The following is a 24,077-nucleotide window of genomic DNA, read 5'->3' as shown; positions in this document are numbered from 1 at the left end:
TTTACCTATTCAACTGGTCATTCCTACCCCACCCCCACCCCCCCTTAGAGTTTAGTGCAGTCTATTCTCCTGTAAAATACCATCCCATGCTGTCTAAAGATTCACAGTGTGCATGTTTTCAGAAGCTTGAATTCCAGTCTGCGTGAAGAACCTTTAACTAAAGCAGTCATACATGGATGATACACTGACATGAACACTTTCTGCCACCTAATTTTTTCCTGTGCATCGTAGACTCATTTAAGTTGGAAAAGACATCTAAGATCATCTAGTCCAACCTTTAATCTAGTACTGCCAAGTCCACCGTTAAACGATGTCACTAAGCTCTACATCTACATGTTTTTTGAATACCTCCAGGGTTGGTGACTCAACCACTTCCCTGTGCAGCCTGTTCCAATGCTTCACAACCCTTTCAGTGAAGAAATCTTTCCTAATAACCAACCTAAACCTCCCCTGGCACAACTTGAGGCCATTTCCTCTTTGACCTATCATTGTTGCTTGGGAGAAGAAACCAATCCCCACCTTGCTATAGGCTCCTTTAAGTTAATTGTAGAGTGCATTAAGGTCTCTTCTGAGCCTCCTTTTCTCCAGGGTAAACAACCATAGCTCCCTCAGCTGTTCTTCATAATGCTTATTCTTCGGACCCTTACTAGCTTTGTTGCCCTCCTTTGGACATGCTCCTGCACCTTGATGTCTCTTTTGTAGTGATGGGCCCCAAACTGAGCACTGTTTGTGAGGTGCAGCATCACCAGAGCTAAGTACAGGGGGACGATCACTTCTCTAGTCCTGCTGGCCACGCTATTTCTGATACAAAGCAGGATGCTGCTGGCCTTCTTGTGAATCAACACTAGGTGAGTGATAAGTTTGAAAAAGAAATATGGTGGATTTTGTGCTCTGATTCTGGCAGGTAGTATATTATTTAAAAGTAATTCTTTAAAAGAAAAATCTATATGCATTTGTAGTAGTAATCCATTTAACTGTTTTAGGTGTGGACGTTTTTGAGGGGATTTTTTCTTCTTTTGGTGTAAAGCAAGAGAATTGTTTTCTAGAACAGTTCAGTACAAACATAGCAAAAGAACCTCGTGCCCCATCCTGGTGACTTTAATTGTATTGAGAATGTAGCGTCCCCATCACATGAACAACAGGTAGCAAAATGATGACTTTCCTGATCAAAGGTTGTAGTGGTTTTACCCAGCTGGGCAGCTGAGCTCCAGCACAACTGCTTTCTCACTCCCCCTCCTAAAAGGGAAAGGGGGAGAAAATACAAGGGTTGAAATAGGGACAGGGAGATCACTCAATAATTATCATCATGGGCAAAACAGACTCAGCATAGGTAGATTACTATAATTTATTACCTATTGCTAACAAGCTAGAGCAGTGAGAAACTAACAGCAAACTAAAGGCACTTTCCCCCCATTTGCCTTCTTCTGTGTTCTCCCCCTGAGCAGCATAGGGGAATGGGGGCTGTGGTCAGTCCCTAGTGCTTTGTCTCTGCTGCTCCTTCATGGTCCCTCTCTGCCACTGCTCCAGTGTGGGGTCCCTCCCACAGGATGCCATCCTTCAGAAACTGGTCCTGCTTGGGCTTCCCACAGGCAGCAGCTCTTCAAGAACTGCTCCACTATAGGTCTGTACCATGTGGACTCTCTCTATGGGCTGCAGCCTCCTTCAGGCCAGATCTGCCTGCTCCAACGTAGGCTCCTCCACAGGCTGTGGCATGGAGATCTGCTCTGCTGCGTTACCCTATGCGCTGCAGGGGGAAAGCTTGCTTCACCATGGTCCAGGGGAACTTCTGCTCTGGCACCTGGAGCCCCCTCCTACACTGCCCTTGGTGCCTGCAGGGCTGTTTCTCGCTCCTTGTTCTCCCAGATGTTGTGGTGCAGCAGGCCTTTTCCCTCCTTAACATTAAGGATGTGCAGCTAAGGTCACCACTGTTTTCAACCATTATGAAGTTGTTTTGCTCTTTAACACCAATCTAAGCAGAGGCGCATCCATTCTTCCAATGAGATGTTGGTCCTCTTATAATTCTCTTACGCTTTGAAAAACCACTGAGTACTGTCTCCTGGCCAGATTGGAAGTTGGATAATTCTGTCTTGTATTTTCTTAATTTTAAGTCCCTCTACTGACTGCTGCTTCCAGGTGTTCTGCTGGATAGCTTTCTTTAAACTGCTTTATAATAGTTCTTCTATATTTTCTTCCACTGTGGGCAGTGACATCGAATCTTCCTTAGTTCTTGCTAGTTTCGTTTTATATAGCAGTTTGGATGAAGGGTCCTACTGAAATGTTAATGTGCAATCTTCAGTGGTTATACAGATCGAGTGCTGGAATTCAAGACTGTGTGTCAGGTCCAATGATTGTTATAATGCTGGAGTTGCCTTGCCAGAATAGCCTATTTGTAGGAATATAGAAACTGATTTTTCTAGAGCTAAGAATACATAGTAATTTCATCACAGAATCATCATAGAATGGCTTAGGTTGGAAGGGACCTTAAAGATCATCTCATTCCAACCCTCCTGCTACGGGCAGGGGTGCTACCTAATAGATCAGGTTGCCAAGGGCTTCATTCAATCTAGCCTTGAACACCTCCAGGGATGGGGCATCCACAGTTTCTCCGGTCAACCTGCTCCAGTGCCTCACCACCTTCTGAGTGAAGAATTTCCTCCTAACCTCTAATCTGTCTTCCCTCTTTTAGTTTAAAGCCACTCTCAATTTCAAGCCCTACAAGCAAGCTCCCTGACAGTGGTGTTAGTTGCTCTAATGAAAGATGTTGCTTATTAAAGAAAGGCTTGTAAGGGTGCAGCATCTATTGTGCTTCCCTTTAATCACATTTGAACACTTGATTAGATAATCAAGAAGCATTGTTATGTAAGGGATGAAAGGAACTATTTAGAGAAAGCGTGACTATTTTGTAACTAGGCTCTTCCTCTGTCAATGTCAAAACTTCCTATCTGTATTGCAATTGAAATGAAAGCAATCAGGGCAAGGCCTAACAACGAATAACTTGCTTGCAGGACTGAGCATTACAATGAGCTTTTGGTATTCCAGGTCTTTGGCATCAGCTCAGCAGTGGGAATGATTGCATACCCAGTAAGACTTCAGACACATCAAAACAAAACTGAAAATCACCACCAAAACAAAACTGTAATAACAGTGGTGATGAGAGGATGAGTTCCATGTTACGGGATGGAAACTGATTGTGGTTTTTGTAGCTCTAAGTCTGGAATACTAGATTCTGCAATTAATGCTGGGATCAAGATCCAAGTGTGAATGCACCAAACTGTCCTTTTCATGCTTTTTCTATCCTCCCTTTTGGGACCTTTTAATTACTAGGCAAGAAATGTTAGTAACAACATATTTCACTGTCACGTATTATGAACCAATAGTCTAATTTCAGTCTTGGAAGTACAAAATTAAAATCAGCTGAAGTGGTAAATGTGGAATAAATCACATCAATATCTGTCAGACTATAAAATATTCTCCCCCTCAATGAACAGAATAAAAGTCCAGATTTATAATAGTAATTAATAGGTCTTCCAATGGCATCTGTTTGTCTGTTATCAGATTGGGTGTTAGAGGCAGGAATATACTTTAAGGTGTAGCAGAGGAACTCTAAGTGGTCTGGCTTATGGAAGGTATGCCAGCACTCAAGATTGCTTTAAGAAGAAAGTTTCAGGGCTCTGTGAAGAAATGCCAAGTTTTGCACATTTGGAATTACCAAATGCAATCCTGAGACACTGCTTCAGTTGCAGTTCTGTTATGTCAATGGTACAATAATGGCATTCACCAGAAACCTAGAAATCCAGGATAACTATTGGCTTCCTTTTTTTCCCTAGTCACACTGTGTCATGTATGGTAAAGAACAGATTTGTTACCTTTGTACATTGCTTTCAGGCTCCCAAAGAACGTAGGCATGACTCTGCTCCAATTCTAAATTCCTCTCTGCTTCACAGTGCCGTGCTTTTCACACACTGAGCTTTTCCTCCATCTCTCCTGTGTTGAGTGGGAGGTGGTTGCCACTTTTACTGTGTTCTGCTACTGTGTTAGAGCATCTGATACCTGTGTGGCCACAGGACAATCAAGATCCTGTCCTCTCCTAGACCTTTCAGCTAACTGTCTATTCATGCATATATAGCAAAAAATAATGTTCTGAAGGGGGTAAAACATTCTTATTGGAATATTGATGTCCCACACCATAACCGCATACTAGAGGGGGCTGAAAAGTGACATATGAGTGATTATCAGGAATCGTCTTTGAACTATTGCCTTCTATGTCACAGACTGGCAATGTCTTACTAGAAAGCATATCTTACCTAGATTTTATTATTTTCCATTGGCAGTATTTTATGACAATACATTTTCTCTAGAGATTTACTCTCCTTTGCTGTTTAGCCTGGGGAAGCAAATGTCAGGCCTGTTTTTCTCATTAAAAAAATAAGTGTGTGAGTAAAGGCAGGGGCAAAAGTGTGCCCTCTAGAATTTGGAAGAAACCTGGCTAAAAATCCTTAATGGTATTTGTTTTGAAATGGTTTCTGCAGTGGATAGCAGCTCTTCTTCCAAAGGAAACAGTGAGAGAAAGTACAGTTTTATCCAGTGTGCAGTGACTTAAACACCCAGCACGAGTCCCAGTCTCCACTATGTACTTCTAGAAATCGGTATTCTCCAAAGCACAGGAATTATGAGCCCATGGTTATTTTGGGGCTTCTTGTTGAGATACAGGCTTAGTGTTTTTTTCTATCACGCATGAGAAGATTTGCCCCTATGTCAATGCCTCCTTGTCAAAATACCACCTCAAGAGAATTTTTACTTCTTAATTACAAGGCTTGTGAAGATTTTTTATTTTTATACGTATATTTACATTTACAACCCCATCACTTTAATATAGCTCTTAAGCAATGAGCTGTAAAATGACATTCCAATTCAAAAATACATGCATCTAGACTCTGCTCTTGTATAGACAAATGTTCTTATTGGAATATTGATGGAATTGGAATATTAAACACAAAAGTGTTTAATGAAAATATTTTGGCAATTTTAAATTAGAAATTTATCTAGCAACATTAGAAATTTATCTAGCAACATGCAGAACTAGTGTTCTCTACCTGGAATTCACTGAGGTGATTAATGATAGAAGACTAATACCTTTATGTATACTTAGTAAAACTGGAAGCAAGTTTTGAAGGGTCTTTTTCAGTCTTTTCGTAATTGTTGGAAATATTTAAATTGAAAATAAACCTACAAGGTTTTCACAGTAAACTGGCAGGCTATGTGATGAAAAACTAGAAAAATGTGGTGTTTTTATAAGATAGTGGACAAAGATTGTTCAATGGTCCTGTGAACATTTCAGAGTTGTAGGGCTGAACTGAGACTAAGGTGGACATCTTCTGAGGGGTTCTGCTGGTAAGTAAATTGCAAGCACAAAAGGTTTCCAAGAGAGTTTAATAAATAATGAAGTTCTTTCTGTACTGTATAAACTATAAATACACCATGCAGTCATTTATAACTTAAAATAATTTACAAGCTGAGGTAGGGGGGTAGTAGGATGTTGTCATGGGGTTTAGCTCCATTTCAGGGTCTCCCCGACTTCCTGCTGAGCACACAAACGCAGGCTGTGTCAATTCGAATAAACCGCCAGGCTGCTTGCTTGCCCTCCATTGTCAGTGCTTTGACAAAGGTGTGTGTTGTGGTGCAGTAAGAGTTCCAGTGCTTCGCATCAATCCCTCGGCACCCACTGGAGACTGGCTTAGGGTCCCTGCACTTGGTCTCAAAAAAGTACTGTTTAAAAATGTTGTTGTTAATGTTGACCTCTCCCAACACTGTCACCTCTTTGCCTTTGATGTCAGTGGCTGTGGTTTTGTCCCCAACCCACATGCTGACACTGTCACACACTGAGAACTCTCCCCGGTGCAATACAGGATGCGCTGTCCTCTTGGTCCTGGCAGTCCTGTTGAGAGAGACTGCACTGCTGAGCTGTCCCATATTCTGTCCTTTCCCTGATACTGGAGGGGGCCGTGTACTGAACAGAACCCGAGGAGACCGGAAACGCTTCTTCTTAAATAAACTTGGGTCCATGGTAATGTTTATATCTTCTCTTCTACCTATCGTCCAAGTAGAGTGGCTGTGGGTTGTCTGTGGAGCTGCCTTGGAAATGTGGTGTCCGTTACTCTGGTGGGATTTGGGTAGGGAGTGTTCTGCAGGATACTCCAGTGGAGCATTGTCTTCTGACTTTGGAGCTGCCTGTGTGCCGATGAAAAAAGCTATAATCAGAGTGTAGTACAGCATGGACATTACGCTATGCACCTAGAATGAAAAAAAAATGTAGTATTACTGTAAGCCATGTTGGCAGAAACAGATGCTGTTGCTGACAATAAATTTGTAAGATACCCAGGATCATATAGATTTCATCAGGTATTCATGTGGGTGCCAGATGTTGTTCTTCTGGGATAGCTCATTCAGACGGTATAGAAGTTCTTAATAAAGTGAGAACATTAGAAAATAATAGCTAAATTGTTATTAATTCCTCTGGTATTTGTTATTAGAACACTGTTTATGAAGGACTTGTTTGGTGTTATTAATGTGGAGACCATATGGTGACAGCATGTTCCCAGGAGTAAAATCTCTAGTGATTTTTGGCAATAACCTTGTTGGTCAGGGCTGGTCTCTTGGCTGCATATACCCTCTAGAGTAGTGAGAACAGAAGCAGGACTTTGGCTAAAGTAGCTTGTCCATTTAGTTCATTTGTCTACAGGTGTGTCCTTTGGGCTAGGGTGGGGACCACCACCAAGCCATTATTTGTATAAGTGGGGGAACCCCAGTGAATCCTGCCATTATCGCACACTCACGGCCACACTTACCTGCCATGTGGACATGCCCCAGCACTCTGGCTGGCTCAGCAGCCTCCAGCAGCCTCCATCTATCCCATCTGCCCTTTCAGGACGCACCACATTGCTGATTTTGGGCAGATAAAGCCCAGGCTCCTTCCCAGAAGAGCTCAGACATCACATGTCACAAGGGCAGATGGGATTTGTCCAAGTTCAGGCTGCCTATTAGGACAAATATGGGTATTACATAGGAGCACCATGGATGATAGGCTATTTTTGGTTGGTTTCTTAGGTACAGCATAGCTAAAACCATTGGGGTCATAGTTCTGGTTATATAGAGAAACACCATCCTTTTTTTTTTTTCCAAAGTTCTGTGAATAAGAAGTTGCACAAATGTCTCTGTATAGTATATCTAAAGCCAGTGCTATTCTTCCTTTGGGGTGGAGAATATGCATGTTTTTATGGGTGTGGAAAAATGTTAAGACAAATATCTAAAACATCTTGAAGAACGGTATAATGCTGGAAGACCAGTAGCAGTAATACCTTGTTAGGTTAATTACCATGCGCTGGCTAATTCAGCTATGTGCTAGGTGACAAACGGGTGGCAGGCATACTGGGAATAAGAGAGACTCAAAAAGGATCTGAAATTGCAGCTAAAAGCAGACATTATATTTCCTCTGTGAAGAAATAGTAAGTAGACACAGTATAAACAGAAAAAAAAAAAAAAGAAAAAAAAAAAAGAAAAAAAAAAAAAGAAAAAAAAACCTTCAAGCCAGGCTTCTCCCCTGGCTCAGTGCTTTGTTTTGCCTGACATGTCTCAGCTGGCCCTGAATTACACTGTGTCCAGCCAGCAGGCAGGCAGCTGCACATAAACTGGACAAACAGGGTTTTTCAAAAGAGGAATTAGACTCCGCAATTTCACTGTGATTTCCCAGCATGTTTTAATGTTTTTCCTGGGTGTGGGTCAATGACAATTGAAGTTCCCCCTTTCTGTTCATCTTTCTCAGACTAGAATTCAAAGCATCACTAAAGCACTCACTAGGACTTTAGCTTTGCAAGAACACAATCTTGTAGAAAATGCAGAACCCTTAGATGTCCCATAGGATCTCATGTGGATACTTTTTATCTTGGACAAGAGCTGAAATGAAATAAACAGCTGTGTTTGTGCAGGGCTGGACAAGCATTTAAGAAATCAGCAAGAGATGCCAAACAGAGGTAGTGACTGAACAGTATAAAGATGTTACAGTCCCTCCATCAGGGGGACAAAAGGAGACAAAGTCCAAAAGCCATATTAGCAGATCTCTCTGCAACCATTAAGCTGGAAGATCTGGGAACAGTATGATGATAAGGAGAGTCAAATCTCTCCCACAGAGAAAACCTTTACTTATCCAGCTATTTTAATTTACTTAAAACAAGTCTGAGGGTTGCTGCTTACCCACATGCTGCTCATGCTTGAGCAGTCATCATTATCTGTATAAGGAAATAAAGCTGGGTGTAGCTCAATAACTTGGCTATGCACAATTCAAAGTGTAACCCCTTGTTCAACAACCAAATTAAAATCAGATGGTTCATTACATCTCTAAAAAGTTAGCTTTTCCAACAGAAATGTTAATGGAAAAGGTTTGCAGAACATACTCCAGAAACAATTTAGGCATGCCAATAGCAGCCTCAACCTATTGTGTTTACATATAAAACCTGTTTTTATTATTTCCTTCTATAGGATAGAGGCATAGCAATGCCAGCAAAAAGCTCATTTCTGGTTTTGTGCCATACCTTTGTTCTCTGAGCTTCTTTCTTAGGTTGCATATGCTAACATTATTGTTCTAAGGCCATTAACACAAAACCAGAAAGAGACAGACAAAATGTAGTTGGAATACCTGGTAGTTTTCTTGAAGATTCAAAATCGAGTCTTTTCATCAATTATTACATTAGTGGAAAATGAAAACCAAACATATTTAAAAAGTGGATTAGTCTTGATGACAACACAAGCAAAAATAAAAAATAAAAAAAAATATGTGTGTCTTAAGACTGTTGGGATTGTGACTGTTTTTCTGACATGTACATATATTTTAGGGGCTGTTTTGGGGGGTTATTTCTAAACTTTATCTTGTGCATAACTACTGAATCCTTTAATGGTGCTTTCTGAATGTGTTCAGAATGTGCAGCCACCTGAGCTTCCAGGAGATGCATAGCTGCCATTTTTAGTGCTGGTAGTAAAATGTTTGTCACATTGTGTTTGGCCACAAAGGTTACCACGAGTCTTTTAATACCAAAAATGCAAGAACTGTACTAAAACAGAGGATGTTTAGTGAGCACTGTGCCATCTAAGCAGACCATCTCTCATTATACATAAACATTCCCCGCAAAAGGTGCGTATGGAAGCACAATAAGAGAAGAAAGAGTAAATGGAAACTCCCATTTTAGCCAGATAATAGCTAGCTAGCAGATATCAGTGAAGCAACTCATTTAATATTTCAAAGAACTAAGCATTTCCCAAAATAATAAAATTTCTAAAAATAATGCAAATTCTCTCATCTTCACTCTTCAGAAGACAGATCCATATTTTTTTTTTTAAGTTCAGAATGACAATTCTCATTCTCATTTATATGTTAGTTAAGTGTCTTGCTACCTATATTTATGTAAACATTTCTGATATAGGCATTTGGGCTACTGTGTGATACTGATAATATCTTATTTCAGTCTGCTCTGAGAAAGTGCATGTGTTGTGCTTACCTCTGAGTATACTGCACAAAAAACTGCTCCCCAGAAAGGTCTTTATTTCATCCAGATGCTGAGCTGGGCTTGGCTGCAACATGCCATCAGGCCAGTTTGGCAGCGTAGCTGAGTCTGGGAGTTGCTTACTCTGCGTTCCACTAGAAGTAGAAGTATTTGTTTCAGTAATTAGCCAGCAAATACGTGTTTTCAGTACCCTTCCCCACTTGATAGCAGGAGTTCAGGGACAAATTCACTCGCTTGGCTTTCTGAACTGTGCTTTTTTGATTTTCATGGTGTAACAATTGTCTAAGTGCAGTTCTTGACTTTCAAAAGCACCATGTTTGTAAGACAGAGGTACCTTTTTTTTTTTTTTTTTTTTTTTTTTTTTACCTAAAGTAGGTTGCCCAGACCTTTATAGTACCTGCAGGAGATGAACCTATTCCTGTGCTCTGCACACATCTTAATTATGGCCCATGCCTTCTATCCTTACGACGATGCCCTGAATCCTGGAAGTCCTTTAGGGATCCTGAAGGAGGGTTGCCAATGTGCAACCTACTATACATTCTGAACAGTCAGTTGCAAGTAATTTCAGTTTATCCTTTAAGTTTTTGTTAAGACATACAGTGAATGCATGTAACATTTCATACAAAATACTATCTACCAACAGGAGAATTCCAGCTTCCCCACCCACCCCATCACTGTTTGAGTTGTGTATGAAGAAATGCTGTTGCAAAGTTCACTGGGCTGTTTTGTTATAGCATTGCTTTTAGTGAAAGTGAGTGGAGAAATAAAGTACGCAGATCAGAGGGATGAAACATCTCACAAGTTATCCAGTGATAGTGATGGGACTCTGCTGATTGTTTGGAATCAGCACTGTTTCAGTGAAGAGATGATGCCTAAAGTCTTTCATTCAGACATGGAAAAAAGAAATCCTAATGCTCTTATTCTGCCAGACCAAAAAAACACTCTGTGCTAAGAGCTAGTGAATTGGTCAACCTCAGTGCTGGGTGTCTGCAATTTTAGGAAAAAAAAAGAAAATCAGTGTTCTGCCAAAAATAAAACTTGGAGACCAGCTTGGGATGGTGTTATTGGGTGAGAAATAAGCACGTCCTTTACTTGATGAAACCTCTTAATCAAGACATTTGGCAAACTAGCATTAGTGAGGTAAAAAGACAGGAACCATGTTTAATTTCTGGCTGCAAGAAAATGAGTTATAATCTTTCTGTTCTATGCTGGCTTCCTTTTTTTCAAGAGTATTCATGCAGGAATCAGGTGAGAGGTGAAGACGTACCTGAGTCTCCCTGGCTTAGGAGAGAATCTGAAGACCTTTCACAGGACAAATGCCTTAGAATTGAATCATAGAATCATAGAATATCCTGAGTTGGAAGGGACCCTTAAGGATCATCAAGTCCAACTCTTGACACCGCACAGGTCTACCCAAAAGTTCAGACCATGTGCCTAAGTTCACAGTCCAATCTCTTCTTAAATTCAGACAGGCTCGGTGCAGTGACCACTTCCCTGGGGAGCCTGTTCCAGTGTGCAACCACCCTCTCTGTGAAGAACCCCCTCCTGACGTCAAGCCTAAATTTCCCCTGCCTCAGCTTAACCCCGTTCCCGCGGGTCCTGTCACTGGTGTTAATGGAGAAAAGGTCTCCTGCCTCTTGACACCCCCTTACGAGGAAGTTGTAGACTGTGATGAGGTCCCCCCTCAGCCTCCTCTTCTCCAGGCTGAACAGGCCCAGTGACCTCAGCCGTTCCTCGTACGTCTTCCCCTCAAGGCCTTTCACCATCTTCGTAGCCCTCCTCTGGACACTTTCCAACAGTTTCATGTCCTTTTTATACTGTGGTGCCCAGAACTGCACACAGTACTCGAGGTGAGGCCGCACCAGCGCAGAGTAGAGCGGGACAATCACCTCCCTTGACCTACTAGCGATGCCGTGCTTGATGCACCCCAGGATATGATTGGCCCTCCTGGCTGCCAGGGCACACTGCTGGCTCATATTCAACTTGCTGTCTACCACGACCCCCAGATCCCTCTCTTCTAGGCTGTTCTCCAGCGTCTCATCGCCCAGTCTGTACATGCAGCCAGGGTTTCCCCGTCCCAGGTGCAGGACCCGGCACTTGCTCTTATTGAACTTCATGCGGTTGGTGATCGCCCAGCTCTCCAACCTGTCCAGATCCCTCTGCAAGGCCTTTACGCCCTCATTTGAGTCCACAACTCCTCCAAGTTTGGTGTCATCAGCAAACTTGCTCAAAATACCCTCTATTCCTACATCCAGATCGTTTATAAAAATATTGAAAAGTACCGGCCCTAAAATGGAGCCTTGAGGGACCCCACTGGTGACCGCCCGCCAGCCTGACGCAGCTCCATTTACCATAACCCTTTGGGCCCTGCCCGTTAGCCAATTGCTCACCCATCGTATGATGTTTTTATTTAGCTGTATGGTGGACATTTTGTCCAATAGGATCCTATGGGAAACCGTGTCAAAAGCCTTGCTGAAGTCCAAAAAAATCACATCAGCTGGTTTCCCTTGGTCCACCATACGGGTGATCTTATCATAAAAGGAAATCAGGTTAGTTAGGCAGGACCTACCCTTCACAAACCCATGCTGGCTGGGACCAATGACTGCTTTGTCCCCCAGGTGCGCCTCAGTAAGTCCGAGAACCAACTTCTCCATGATTTTACCAGGCACTGACGTGAGACTGACAGGCCTGTAATTGCTAGGGTCTTCTTTCTGACCCTTCTTGAAAATTGGCACAACATTTGCCAGCTTCCAGTCTACCGGGACCTCTCCAAATTCCCAGGATCGTTGAAAAATAATTGATAGAGGTTCCGCGATGACATCCGCCAGCTCTTTCAGCACCCGGGGATGAATCCTATCCGGACCCATGGACTTGTAGGGATCCAGGTGGAGTAGCAAATCCCGCACACGTTCAGGGTCAGCTGGGAGTTTGTCATCCCCACCGTCCCGGTCCTCCGGCTCAGGGCACCCTGGGTCCCGAAGCCCATCATCGGCATTGAAGACAGAGGCAAAGAAGGCGTTAAGCGTCTCTGCTTTGCCTATGTCATCGTCTAGGATGACATAGGCAAATAATTGATGTGCTTTGTTTTTTTTTTTGGTATGTGATTCAAAGTGAGACCAAATTACCCATTTGCCTGGGATACTCTTTTCATTGAGGCAACAGTTCTATTTAATGTTTTCATAACTGATGTAGACGATGGACTTGTATGTATACTAAATAAGTTTTCAGACAAAAGTAGGAGGAGCTATCAGCTCCCTCAAGGGGAGAGAGGCTTTGCAGAAGATCTTGACAAATTAGAGGGCTATGCAATCACCACCTGTATGAAATTTAACAAGAGCAAGTACTGGATTCTGCACCTGGGATGGGGCAACCTTGGCTGTACATAGAGACTGGGGATGAGAGGCTGGAGAGCCCTGTGGAAAGGGATCTGGGGTACTGGTTGACAAAAAACTGAATCTGAGCCATCAGTGTGCCCTGGCAGCCAATAGGGCCAGATGTGCCCAGGGTGCCTCAGGCACTGCACTGCCAGCGGGTAAGGGAAGGGATTGTCCTGCTGTGCTCTGCTCTGGTATGGCACCAGTGCAGAGTAGAGCAGGTCAATCACCTCCCTCAACTGGATAGTAGTGCTTTGCTTGATGCACCCCAGGATATGGTTGGCCCTCCTGGCTGCCAGGGCACACTGCTGGCTCATATTCAGCTTGCTGTAAACCACAACCCCCAGGTCCCTCTCTGCGGGGCTGCTCTCCATCGCCCGGTCTGTATGTATAGCCAGGGTTGTCACACCGCAGATGCAGGACCCAGTAAGGCTCAATTCTTCCAATTAGCTTTTGGTAACTGTGTGATCTGAATGTTGATTGCCACACAGTTTAGCTGAATGTGAGTGTTGTGATGGGGTGGAGAGCACAAAGTAGAAAAAGACAGTGGAAAACCCTTTTCTTCATTATTCATTTGTTAGAGGCTAAAGCTTTGTCAAAGCTTTTGATGGGAGACTTGAAAGACCAGGAAAATAAACGAAAACCTGGTGAGGCAGTCAGTAATTAATTCCATACTGCTGTGTTACAGTTCTACCAGCATGAAAGTGAAAACTGAGACTGAGCCTTGGGTTTATAACAGGACAATTCAGACACCTCACATAGGTATTGATATATATTATATATATATATATGTATATATATATATAATACTGAGCAGGTGGGAGCATCCCCACCATTGAAGCTCCAATTATGTATCAGTTTTATCCTAGGCACTTACTACTTGGTGCACACATTTTTGATCACAGGCACATTGGAAATACAGTTTTCTGAGCTAAAAGTGATCTGTTTTCTATATTCCCCCAATTACACAGAAATACCTAATTACTTGTTTCTTATTCCATGTGCAATTCACACTTTATAGAGAGACAGAATCAATGTAGCGATATTAGAGTTCAGAAATGGCAATCCTACCTACACATTAATTCTCTGAAGATTTCCATTATATGGAGTGGGACCAATATTATTTGCTTTACATTTATATGTGTTGTTGTGTCCACAAAAAAATCTTCTGCTGATGTAGCCAATCTACAGCTGTGTATCTATACAAGAGACTATGGAATTTGTTTAAATCAGAATTAAGTTAGGTAAAAATGGCTAAAGCTCAATTTTTGGAATTGTGTTGTGCTGATTTACCATCTTTATGTATTAAATTCAATTTAAGAAATGAAGCGTTAAGGTTTGAAATGTCTTTTAATACTCAGATGTTTTCAAACCCACTGAATTAAATTTTTTTTACATAGGCTTTTTACACACATTGGAGTCCTCAAGATACAGACAGTTTGTTTAGATGTGGCTAGGAGAGAAAAACAAAAAACAGGACTCTTGAGATGAATACTATCAGCTTATACTGCAGTATTCTTAAATGAAAAATGCAAGCCCTACAATGATTTCCAATCCATGCCATTTCAGCAAAAATGACTTGCGGAACATCCAAATATACATTTGGTAGCCAAGAGTAATTAGGCTGTTAAATCACAGGAACCAATGATAATGTGTGAGACTTACCTGTCTCATAAGTCTTGAGGTTCTTTTTTTTTTTTTTTCCTGACAAGGTAAAGTGAAGCACTAGAATTGAATTGGTCTATTAATGTAATATTACTATCCATAAAAATTAGTAAGAATGAAGTATATTTGTCTGTAATACAGAATATTTTTGGTACCTTATGTTGATGGAGGAAACTGTACAGCTTTCTAATTGCACAGTCACCAGATTCCATTAAAGGAGCTCCTGTGCTTGTAAGGGAAGAGATAAATTAATGCTCAGTTTGGCTCAAATACAGCAAACAGATACTTTTCTGAATAGAAATAACCATAGGCAATAAACATAGGCATAGAATGTTGTAGTCTAAAGGATGATACAATTTGGAATGTTGTTTTCTGTCGTTCTTAAAGTTGTTGGATTTCATGGTTGTGCAAAAAAATAAACAGAAAGCAGCACATTTGAATCTTTTTGTCTTCATGATTTCATGGTTGTGCAAAAAAATAAACAGAAAGCAGCACATTTGAATCTTTTTGTCTTCATGATTACAGAAATGCTTATGTATTTTGAACTTATGAAATGAAGCACATTTCAGAAGTGAGCTCCCTAGTGCAAATAAGATCAATACTCTCAACTCTCATGCAGTTCATGCAGAAAGTGTGGAAGAACAAGGGAGTATGCTTGTGAGAACAGAGTCCCCAAAGTATCTGATAATATTTCTCCATTTCAGAGCTGAGGAGTGGTTGCTTTATACAAGAATGGCAAAAGAAGAGGTTCATACTATATTGGGTTTGAAGTGAAGTTTGTGCAGTTCTCTGTAATTACACAGTATGGGGAATGTGTGTGGTGGTAGGGCTACTTTTAGCTGATGATTTGCAGCTGGTAAACTGCCACTTATTTTCTGATGTTATTTGCAGTGATGGATTATATGCTTGGCTGTCTATGCAGCAAATAGGATTACAGAGGTCACCAAAACAAGCAACAAGTAGTGTATTACTTTTGTATCACTGCTTCTGGTTAACGGAGAAATGAGGGAGGCAGTTGATGCTGAGGTTGCTGTTAAAGTGTCTACTGGCACACCCTCACTTTGAACCAGTAACCAAATTAAGATTTTGCAATAGCAATGGAGGGGAAAAAAAATTCTGAGACCTGGAAGGCACTAAAGGGAATCCTTAAGCCATTATGACTAAGAACAGTGTCAGAGACACTGCATTTCAACTTTCTCTTGATCTTAGCTATGAGCAAGAAAATAAGAATTTCTAATGGACTCAAGATTTAATTCCTCTATTACATCTACTGTGACTCATGCTGTCAATTAGAGATTTATGTATACTGAAGAGCCATTTGGAACTACCTGTGTCTCATGAACTTCCTTTTGTTCTAAAGGCCTCTAGTACCAAAATGCTCTGAGTATTTATAGGGAGAGCAGTACACTGAGAAAAATGCTGCCCTGCAGCAATTATCATACATCGTGTCACCATGATCATCACCATCATCACAGGATGTTCTACAAACATGGACCTATCTGCTTCTAGATTTCTGATTCAAGTTTAGTCTAGGCAATGATAATAACAAGAATGCTTGATAGCCTGTGATGCTTGTGTCCATTTTGGATAGTTAAAGGAAAAGAGTGCTATGAATGATGATGTGCAGGGTGATGTGGAGACACCAAATTGGAAACTGATAAGGATTTGGAAAACTTTTGTACTTAAGCTTTATTTCATGCTTATTGGGGCATAAGTAATGGGAATGGCTCATCTGCAGGAGTCTAATTTTGTCACCGCTATCCTCTGGAACCAGTACATAAATATTTCAATTGCTAAGGCCTCTGCAGGGAAGCTGCCTTCAGATAATACTATCACTGTGATAGTCTTCCCAGGGCTCACTTCAAAGGATGAATGCGCAGCAACAGAGAGCTCTCCTAAAACCCCATTTTTCTTGTCCTGAAACCTCAGCCATAAGTAATGAAACGCAGGAGTACAATTCCTTTGTTTTCTGAACATGTTTTGAGCCAAAAAAAAATGCTTTGGGATTTTATTGTCCATCACCTTTCTAGTTTCATTGATGAGACAATTATTCTGTGCAGGGCGCTGAATGAAACTGTTTGCTGGGAGAGATCCAGGCTGCAGAAACAGGTGCTGGATTCTAGCAGTAGATGATGGAGACTGACAGAAGAGCACAACAATGAGAAGATTCTTGCACAGGACACACAGAGCTCTAGTTCTAAAAGGCTCATTTTGTAAATACTGAATTGTAAAACACAATAGAGACTTCTGATATTTGGAATCATGGTACTCTGACATGTAGAATATGCTTATGGTAATTTAGTCTTCAGCAGTCATTTCAAATGTGTCTTTCTTTAGAACATATTACATGATGTGAAGGAGAGCATAACAGTAAAAACTTGCAGTGGGATACAGCTCTTTTTGTGGCAGGCTGACTTGTTACACAATGATAAACATGCACATAGCTGCCCTGACAGAAGAGGAAATTCTATCATATTTAAGATAACAAACTGACATTCAGCAAATAAAAGATACCAGATCCTGATCTCTTTCAGGATAAAAATCTCTTTAAATACAGTGAAGGAAAAATGAAATAACGGTCATTTGAGAGAAATCTCTCTGAAAATAAACAGCAGAAACCAACCTTAGAAGGATCATGTGAACCTGATTGGCCTGAAGTCAGTGGCCTCAATGGAATAAAACTGGTAAAAGTAAGTGAGAAAGAAATAAAAATGATGGGTATCTGAGCATACTACAGTTGCATATAATCTATGTATTATCATCTATTTAAGCAAATCCTAAAATTAAGAAATTACATATGAGGATTGGTTTGGTACTTTCAATATGGACTACAAACTATATATATATATTTTGTAGAATTCTAGGGTTTCATAAATCCTAATTCATTGGTATGAAGCAGTGACTGAAATCTCAGGTGCTAAATGACAGGAAAACTATTGCAGCATAAATGGGATAAATCTGTCCGACTCATATTAAGTTGGATGCATTTGAGATCTATGATGACAGATACCTCAATCCTGCCCACCTACCTGGCAGCATGCAAGGTTGCTGCTCACCTATGCTCACCTGTCCAAACACAAGAAGGTGTGTCATTCCGTTTTTGCTACAGAAGATAGGGAATCCTCAAGAACTGCTTGAGGGTGGGTGTAAGAATTACACCTGCTTTTTTTTCCCTTCTCTGTTTCTACAAATAATTTCTACACATGGTTCTTGAGCTTGTTCTGCCAGGTGTCTAGCCAGGCTTTTAGCCTGATATATTTGGTCCGGAGGCTTCCGATACAAAATGACTAGAAATGGAGAGGAAACCCAGAGAACTAAAAAGATGTTTTATACTACATGAAAGGACTGGAATTTCAGATTCATTTTTATGAAACTATCAAAATCAAACGGGAATTAATCTGAGAAGAGAAAGTACAAGGGTAATCATAATACAATGTAAGCATCCCATCTTGCAGCCAAAAGTAGTTAAGGCAGAAAAATACGTCTGTGAGGGCCAGTAAGCTTTTCCAGCTAATGACCTTATTCCAGCTATTGAGAAAGGAATATAAATCTTGATTCTTGTCCAAACCCTGGTTAATAAGAACCAGCTGAATCCTAAGAGCAATAGTTGCATTTTATTTTTATTCAAGCTCATAATTTTTTGTTTTGTTATCATTTTCCATTTTTCTGCCAGGATGCAAAGCAATAGGAAACCAATGAGATTTTTAGAGATTTGACAGATCTTGTAGCGTAACACATAAAATGCAGTAACTCCAAAAAAGGTGAAAATAAAAATTAGCTGATATATCATGAACAGATTCTCAAGTATAGATTTCATCATGTCTAATGCTTCTCTAGATCCCGAACTTGGAAAATAACATTATGTAAGTACAAATAACATGCAGAAATGATGGCTAGGATCCGCATGACTTTTAATAACTGATGTTTGTGTTTTAGGCTTTCCTGTTCCATTCATTCTTTAGCTCAAAAAGGAATTTTATTATCTACAAATTTTCCAATGTCTTTATACTGATAAAAAGAATCAAAGATATTTTAATGGGGCAGGAATTCTGGAAATGCAGAAGGGAAATGGAAGCATGTCTGTATTTGGCAAGTCAAAATACATGAAGGAGGCAGCAAAAAAGGCTAGAGTTGAGAGAAACTTAAAATGTATGTTGTACCACAGCTCAGGAGCTGGTTGTAGTTCATAAACCTTTTGTAGCCAGAGCGGTTCACAGTGATAGGTGGGATTTTTTTCCATTAAAAAATAACGTGAAGATATAGACAAAGGATTGCAAAATAAAACTCCCATCTTACAAAATGGGTATGCTTCTGTGTTCCTTCAGGGATTTCTGAGATAGTAGAGAAATAATCCATACTGAAACGAAATATTACTTTGCTGTGTAGCATCTTCCATCAAAAAATGGTAAGCCATTTTAAATGAGCCTCACCACTAGCTTTTGGTCTATCAGTAGAAATTACTTTTGGAGCAAGTGAAGAATCTGAAGTGTAGCATTGGATTCTTACTGAGCAGTTTCCTTCTCTAACAACTAGCTATGTCCCTTTTCTCCCTTGTCCCCCACCACTACCCCCTCCTTGCTTAAAAACAAACAAACAAAAACTTCTCTGATATTCATTCTTATTTCTAAATCAGGTCTTTTACCTTCATGAGACCTATGGAGACTTCTCAATGATTGAATTTCTTCTCTAATGATTTATTTTACTTGACAGTGTGGAAATTGCTACTAGAAAACTCAAATTATAGCTTTAGAAATTGACTTCTTTACTTTGCCCATGTACTTTAATGCTTTGTAGGTTTGTACTTGGTACTTACTTGACATTAAAGTATGGTTTCTCTGTAAATGTGTTAACATTATGCAAAATGCTCCATACCTGCTTTTTTTTTTTTTTTTTTCCCCTGTATGTTTTCTGTTCTGAACAGTTACCAGGCTAGAAGATTGCCTTTGTTAACTGTAAACCATTGCAAACTTGATTTCAGTACCTGTTCAGGATGTGTGGAAACAGATGCTATTTCTTCACACTGGTAACATTTTGTATTCTCTGGAATAGAGTCCCGCTCCAGGTCATACCAATGTCTTAACATACTCTTTTTTGTTTGCTTTCCAGCTCCAAGCATTTTGTCTGCTGCACGTGGCTTCTGAATGTGTTCCCTCCTCTATCTGCAAGTCTTCCTACCTTCTCCTTTCAAATACTGAGTTAAGCTGCCTCATGGAACGCTGCTTCTCTACCCAGTCCTCGCTGCAGTAATGCACATCTGTTGTCATATGCATCTCAGCTTTCATCTTTTGTGGAAGGTATTTACCCATTACTGTATTAATCCATTGCACAGTGATATGCACTGCTGCAAGGCTATGCTGGCAACCATAAAGACAGGTTGTAACAAAACAATGGATTCTCAGCAACAAAATATATATTCAGAAAAAATAATTCAAACTGCTTTTCCATGAACTGAATAAGAAAGCACAGTGCCTTCATTTAGGCTACCTCATTCGTATGCTCTGAGAATCTCAGCTCTGCTTTACATGAGACCCTGACACTAAAGGTATGAGGCCAGAAAAATACAGTTCAAACTTCTTTACTGTGCAAAGCTCCCAGTGTCCTTAGTGTGTCAGGCAGCTGTTACACAAAACATCTGATTAATGCTCCCAGAGAGCAAAGATGGTTTGAATTGAGTCAGTATATTAGCTGTATGGTGTGGTCTCCTGGGTGCAAACCCAATGAGCAGAGGGTGAGTAGGAGTTTTCTGTCTTTATATTATGTCTGAGTTTGAGAGGAGGCAGCTGCTGTGAATGTTTTAAGACAGGAGGCTTTTCTTCTCCACACAGACATTTAGGGTGAAATTAAATTTAAGGTAGAACCAGTGGACCTTTGGATTTTGACCCCACTCTGACCACCCTGCAACATCATCACCTTGTGCAATGCTTGACTGAGGATCTGTGCAATATGCAGAGAGAAGTGAATGATGATACAGTGTGCAAGATGTCTTCCTTTGCTGGCAGTCTGCAGCTGTCCCTGAAATGCCTGTGTCCTTGAGCAGTTCTCAGTTTATTCTATGTATGAGGACAGTTAAACAGAAAAGTGTAAAGAAAAGAGGTGATCCTTTTTAATATTGCTGTCCATGAAAGTAGTGAAGTCCCCATTGCTGGAGGTATTTAAGGAATGTATGGGCGTAGCATTAAGGAATATGGTTTAGTGATGGGACTTAGTAAGTCAGGTTGATGGTTGGACTTAATGATCTAAAAAGTATTTTCCAACCTAGATGATTCAACGATTCTATGATTGTAAGAACCCTAAGATGTTCCTATGACAAGTGTATTGTGAAGCTCAGATTTATAAGAATTGTTGAGGTTGACAGGTGAATTCAAATCCCTGTTTCTGGTTCTCAAGCAGAGGTTGCTAAAGCCTGTACTTCATTTAAACTAAGACTTTTTTGCACTTTGTTCTCTCTGTAAAGGACTCTCAAGTAGGACAATCACCTCCCTAGTCCTTCTGGCCTTGCTGTTTCAGATGCAGGCAGAATGCCATTGGCCTTCTGGGCCACATGGGCACACTGCTGGCTCATGTTCAGCTGGCTGTTGACTGGCACCCTCAGGTCCTTTTCTGCTGGGCAACTTTCTAGCCACTCTTCCCCAAGCCTATACTGCTGTATCACATTGTTATGGCCCAAGTGCAGGACCTAGCACTTATCCTTGTGAAATGAATATTCTTATGTGTTGATTTCCTGTATTCCAACATCATCTGGTTACTGAATGCATTTTTTACTACAGTCAAAAAGTATAATGGGGAAGATCCATCTCTTTCCTTTTAGTTGTGCTCTTGCATGTTTCTGTGCTTTTTATAGAATTCTGTTTGGCCTTGTTCTTAGTCTGAACAAATTTGAATGCTTAAATTGCAAAGTGATGCTAATCACTAATGTTGCTGCACTATTCACACTTAAACTACCTGTGTGGTTCATTGACTTTCCCTGTATGCAGCGTTTGAAGTGCAGTAGTTTTAATAAAAATAGGACAGGATTGGAAGATTATTGTCACTGTGCTTACCAGTGTGTAACTGTTCCCAGGATCTTTTATTATATTAAGGATGAATCTTTTTCCATTTACAGAGTTAGAACTATCAACAGATAGAATGTGTAAATTCTTAGAACTGGGATGACCAAACTGCTGCTGCTGCTGCAAAAAAAATTCTCACTGTACATTCTTCAAAATAGTCTTGCAGAAACTGAAAAAAACTTATTTTAGTACTGTTTCACATACCATACAAAAGATATAGAGGAAGGAGACAAAGTGGAAGGAGGCACTTTTGAAAAGCCTGTGGTAGTAACTTGTTATAGGAATGAGAAGCTACAGAATTAATAACTGGTAAACAGTATTTAAAGGCTACAGCTGGTGACTGCAATACAGCTTGAAATTTATGACATGTTTCTTACAGTTTAATAAGGGAAAAATGTTTCACACAAATGATCACATGTCCCAAGCAAGATGTGAAGAACCTTTGGTTACCTAAACTATTGAGAAGGATGGCAATTCCAAAACCAGTGAATTCATCAGCTTGAAGCAGCACTGCAGCTAAACTATAGTATGCAAATGCTGTTGATGCCTATACTACAAAATGAAACCTGCTACTCTAACCAGTGTGGATAATGAGCTATATATTCAGAGGTAACACAGTGCTTCGTCAGAAGTATATTCTCTGGCTTGCATGGATAAGTGCTAACTTTGTGCAAACTTTGATATTAAGAAGTGGTAACTTGAACTCCCAGATATACTGATAATACCTGATTACTTTGCTAGAAGAAGACTTGTAATCTCTTCCCAGAATTCTGGCATTTTAATTAGAAGAATGTGGGTAAAGTCTTAATCTTGTTAATAATGATAGACAGGGATAAGGCAGAAACAAAGTCCACAGCAACCTAGTCTAAACATGAACATCAACAGTTTGGAGGCTAGTATTAGCAGTGCTAGCTACAGCAACAGAACTGCTTCCTGCTCCTCTTTTACATACAAGGCCAGGCTTGACAGTGTATAACTCAGAAGAACTACATCTTCTGCCTTTTAACACTTAGCTACATCACACCCAGGTGTAATAGGGAAAGGTATTTAAAATATAAGAACTAAATCCACAGATCTGTGATTTTTTTTTTTTTTAAAGAAAAAGTAAATGTTCTAAAGACTTGTGGCATTCAAAGATCAGTAAGATCTTGACTGTAGATGATTCTGACAGATGTTAATCTGTCCACAGGCTTTGCAGCCTGCTTGAAATAGTACTTGTTTCTTCATGTCAGGCCTCTGGCGATGCTTAGTGGAGTTAGAATTACAGTTGCCAATGAATCTCATTTTTAATGTCATTAATTTTCTAAACTCTTCCCCATAACTAGTAACCTTTCCATGCTGGGAGATCTATTTAGTTGGAAGCTGGGAGAGTGACAGTTTTTGTCTGTTTAGAATCATCATGCCTTTAGCTGATATTTGGTTAACTAGGTTCATTATGTCCATTTACCGTGTACATTTCATGTCAATGATCACATACTTTGTATGCTGGCTGGCTTTCTGTTGTTGTGATTTACCTATTTATGAAAGAAAAAGGAAGCTCCATGTTTAATTAAGATGAAATTTTTAAAAGTGGATTTTTTTTTCTTTATTTTAGTCAACTTGGTTCATAAATTCAGCAAATTTTTGGACTGAAGATTAGAGACACGGTTCATCTGTAGATTTCGTGCTATCTTGTTTAGGATTTGACTAGATTTACCTAGCAAAATTCATGTGGTCTGGTTTCCGTGGCAATTTGACAGCAGTATGAACTACTGTCAGAACCCATAAACCATGTGCTTAAGGTTGATTCCAAACTAGGGACAAATCTTGATTGGAAAGAAACAGGAAAGAAAAAAATTCTCTCTCAAATGACAAGGACTTTATGGCAAACAGAAAACACAGGATGCAGTATTGTTATTTGTGTTTGTCAGTTATACAGCTGTGTAAGAGATCATAGACAAGTTTACTTTCCTTCTCTTAGAATGTGAGTCAGGGGTGACCAAAACTATGTGAGTTATAACATAGGCTTGACAATCATCACTTTAGCAGTTGGAGAAGGCAAACATTTGCTTCTTAATAAGAAAAAGGAAAGCTGATTAATCATCTGAGTCATCATGCTCTAATTCAGTGTTAGTATGAACGGCATTCCCGATGGATCAGCCTACACAGAAGGAAATGCCAAACTGTAATCAAGATCTAGTGACTAAGTTCAGTCAACCGTGTCAAAATATCACCTGTGAATATTAGATAAAATGAAAACTAGGATTTTTTTTTTCTCTCAGGCATGCAGTAATTCCATCTTGAAAACATCTATTGTCCTTTGCAATAATTTGAAGATTTTCAAGGCTCTCTTAAAATTGAAGAACTTTATTCCACTTTTACAGGTTTACATTAGATTATACTGTAATGTACAGAGTAACAATCTGGAACTGGAACATGGCATGTGCCCTCTCACATTC

At 40.2% G+C, this 24,077-nt stretch overlaps 2 protein-coding genes across 6 annotated transcripts in view; one reads left to right on the top strand and one right to left on the bottom strand.

The window, feature by feature from the left end:
* Positions 1-24,077, top strand: part of LOC309886938 (uncharacterized protein) — a 125,219-nt gene that overhangs the window by 47,672 nt on the left and 53,470 nt on the right. Inside the window, exon 3 of one of the 2 annotated variants that reach the window (XM_082778271.1) lies at positions 19,697-19,884. The exons of the other annotated variant lie outside the window; for it this stretch is intronic. The gene's annotated coding sequence lies outside the window, so the exon portion shown is untranslated. The remainder of the gene's footprint in view (positions 1-19,696; positions 19,885-24,077) is intronic. 2 annotated transcript variants of the gene reach the window in all.
* NGF (nerve growth factor) overlaps positions 4,980-24,077 on the bottom strand; it is a 31,450-nt gene continuing 12,352 nt past the window's right edge. Inside the window, exons 2-4 of one of the 4 annotated variants that reach the window (XM_082778263.1) lie at positions 9,546-9,685; positions 6,846-7,034; positions 4,980-6,291 (exon numbers count right to left, since the gene is read on the bottom strand). In XM_082778263.1, the coding sequence (XP_082634389.1) occupies positions 5,560-6,291; positions 6,846-6,860 (747 nt within the window). In that variant the 5' untranslated portion in view covers positions 6,861-7,034; positions 9,546-9,685 and the 3' untranslated portion in view covers positions 4,980-5,559. The remainder of the gene's footprint in view (positions 6,292-6,845; positions 7,035-9,545; positions 9,686-24,077) is intronic. The other 3 variants (XM_082778266.1, XM_082778264.1, XM_082778265.1) reach the window with 3 other exon arrangements.

The sequence above is a fragment of the Aythya marila genome (assembly GCF_965140915.1).
Source record: "Aythya marila genome assembly, chromosome: 24".
Lineage (NCBI taxonomy): Eukaryota > Metazoa > Chordata > Aves > Anseriformes > Anatidae > Aythya > Aythya marila.
This window is presented reverse-complemented; position numbering and strand designations above follow the sequence as displayed.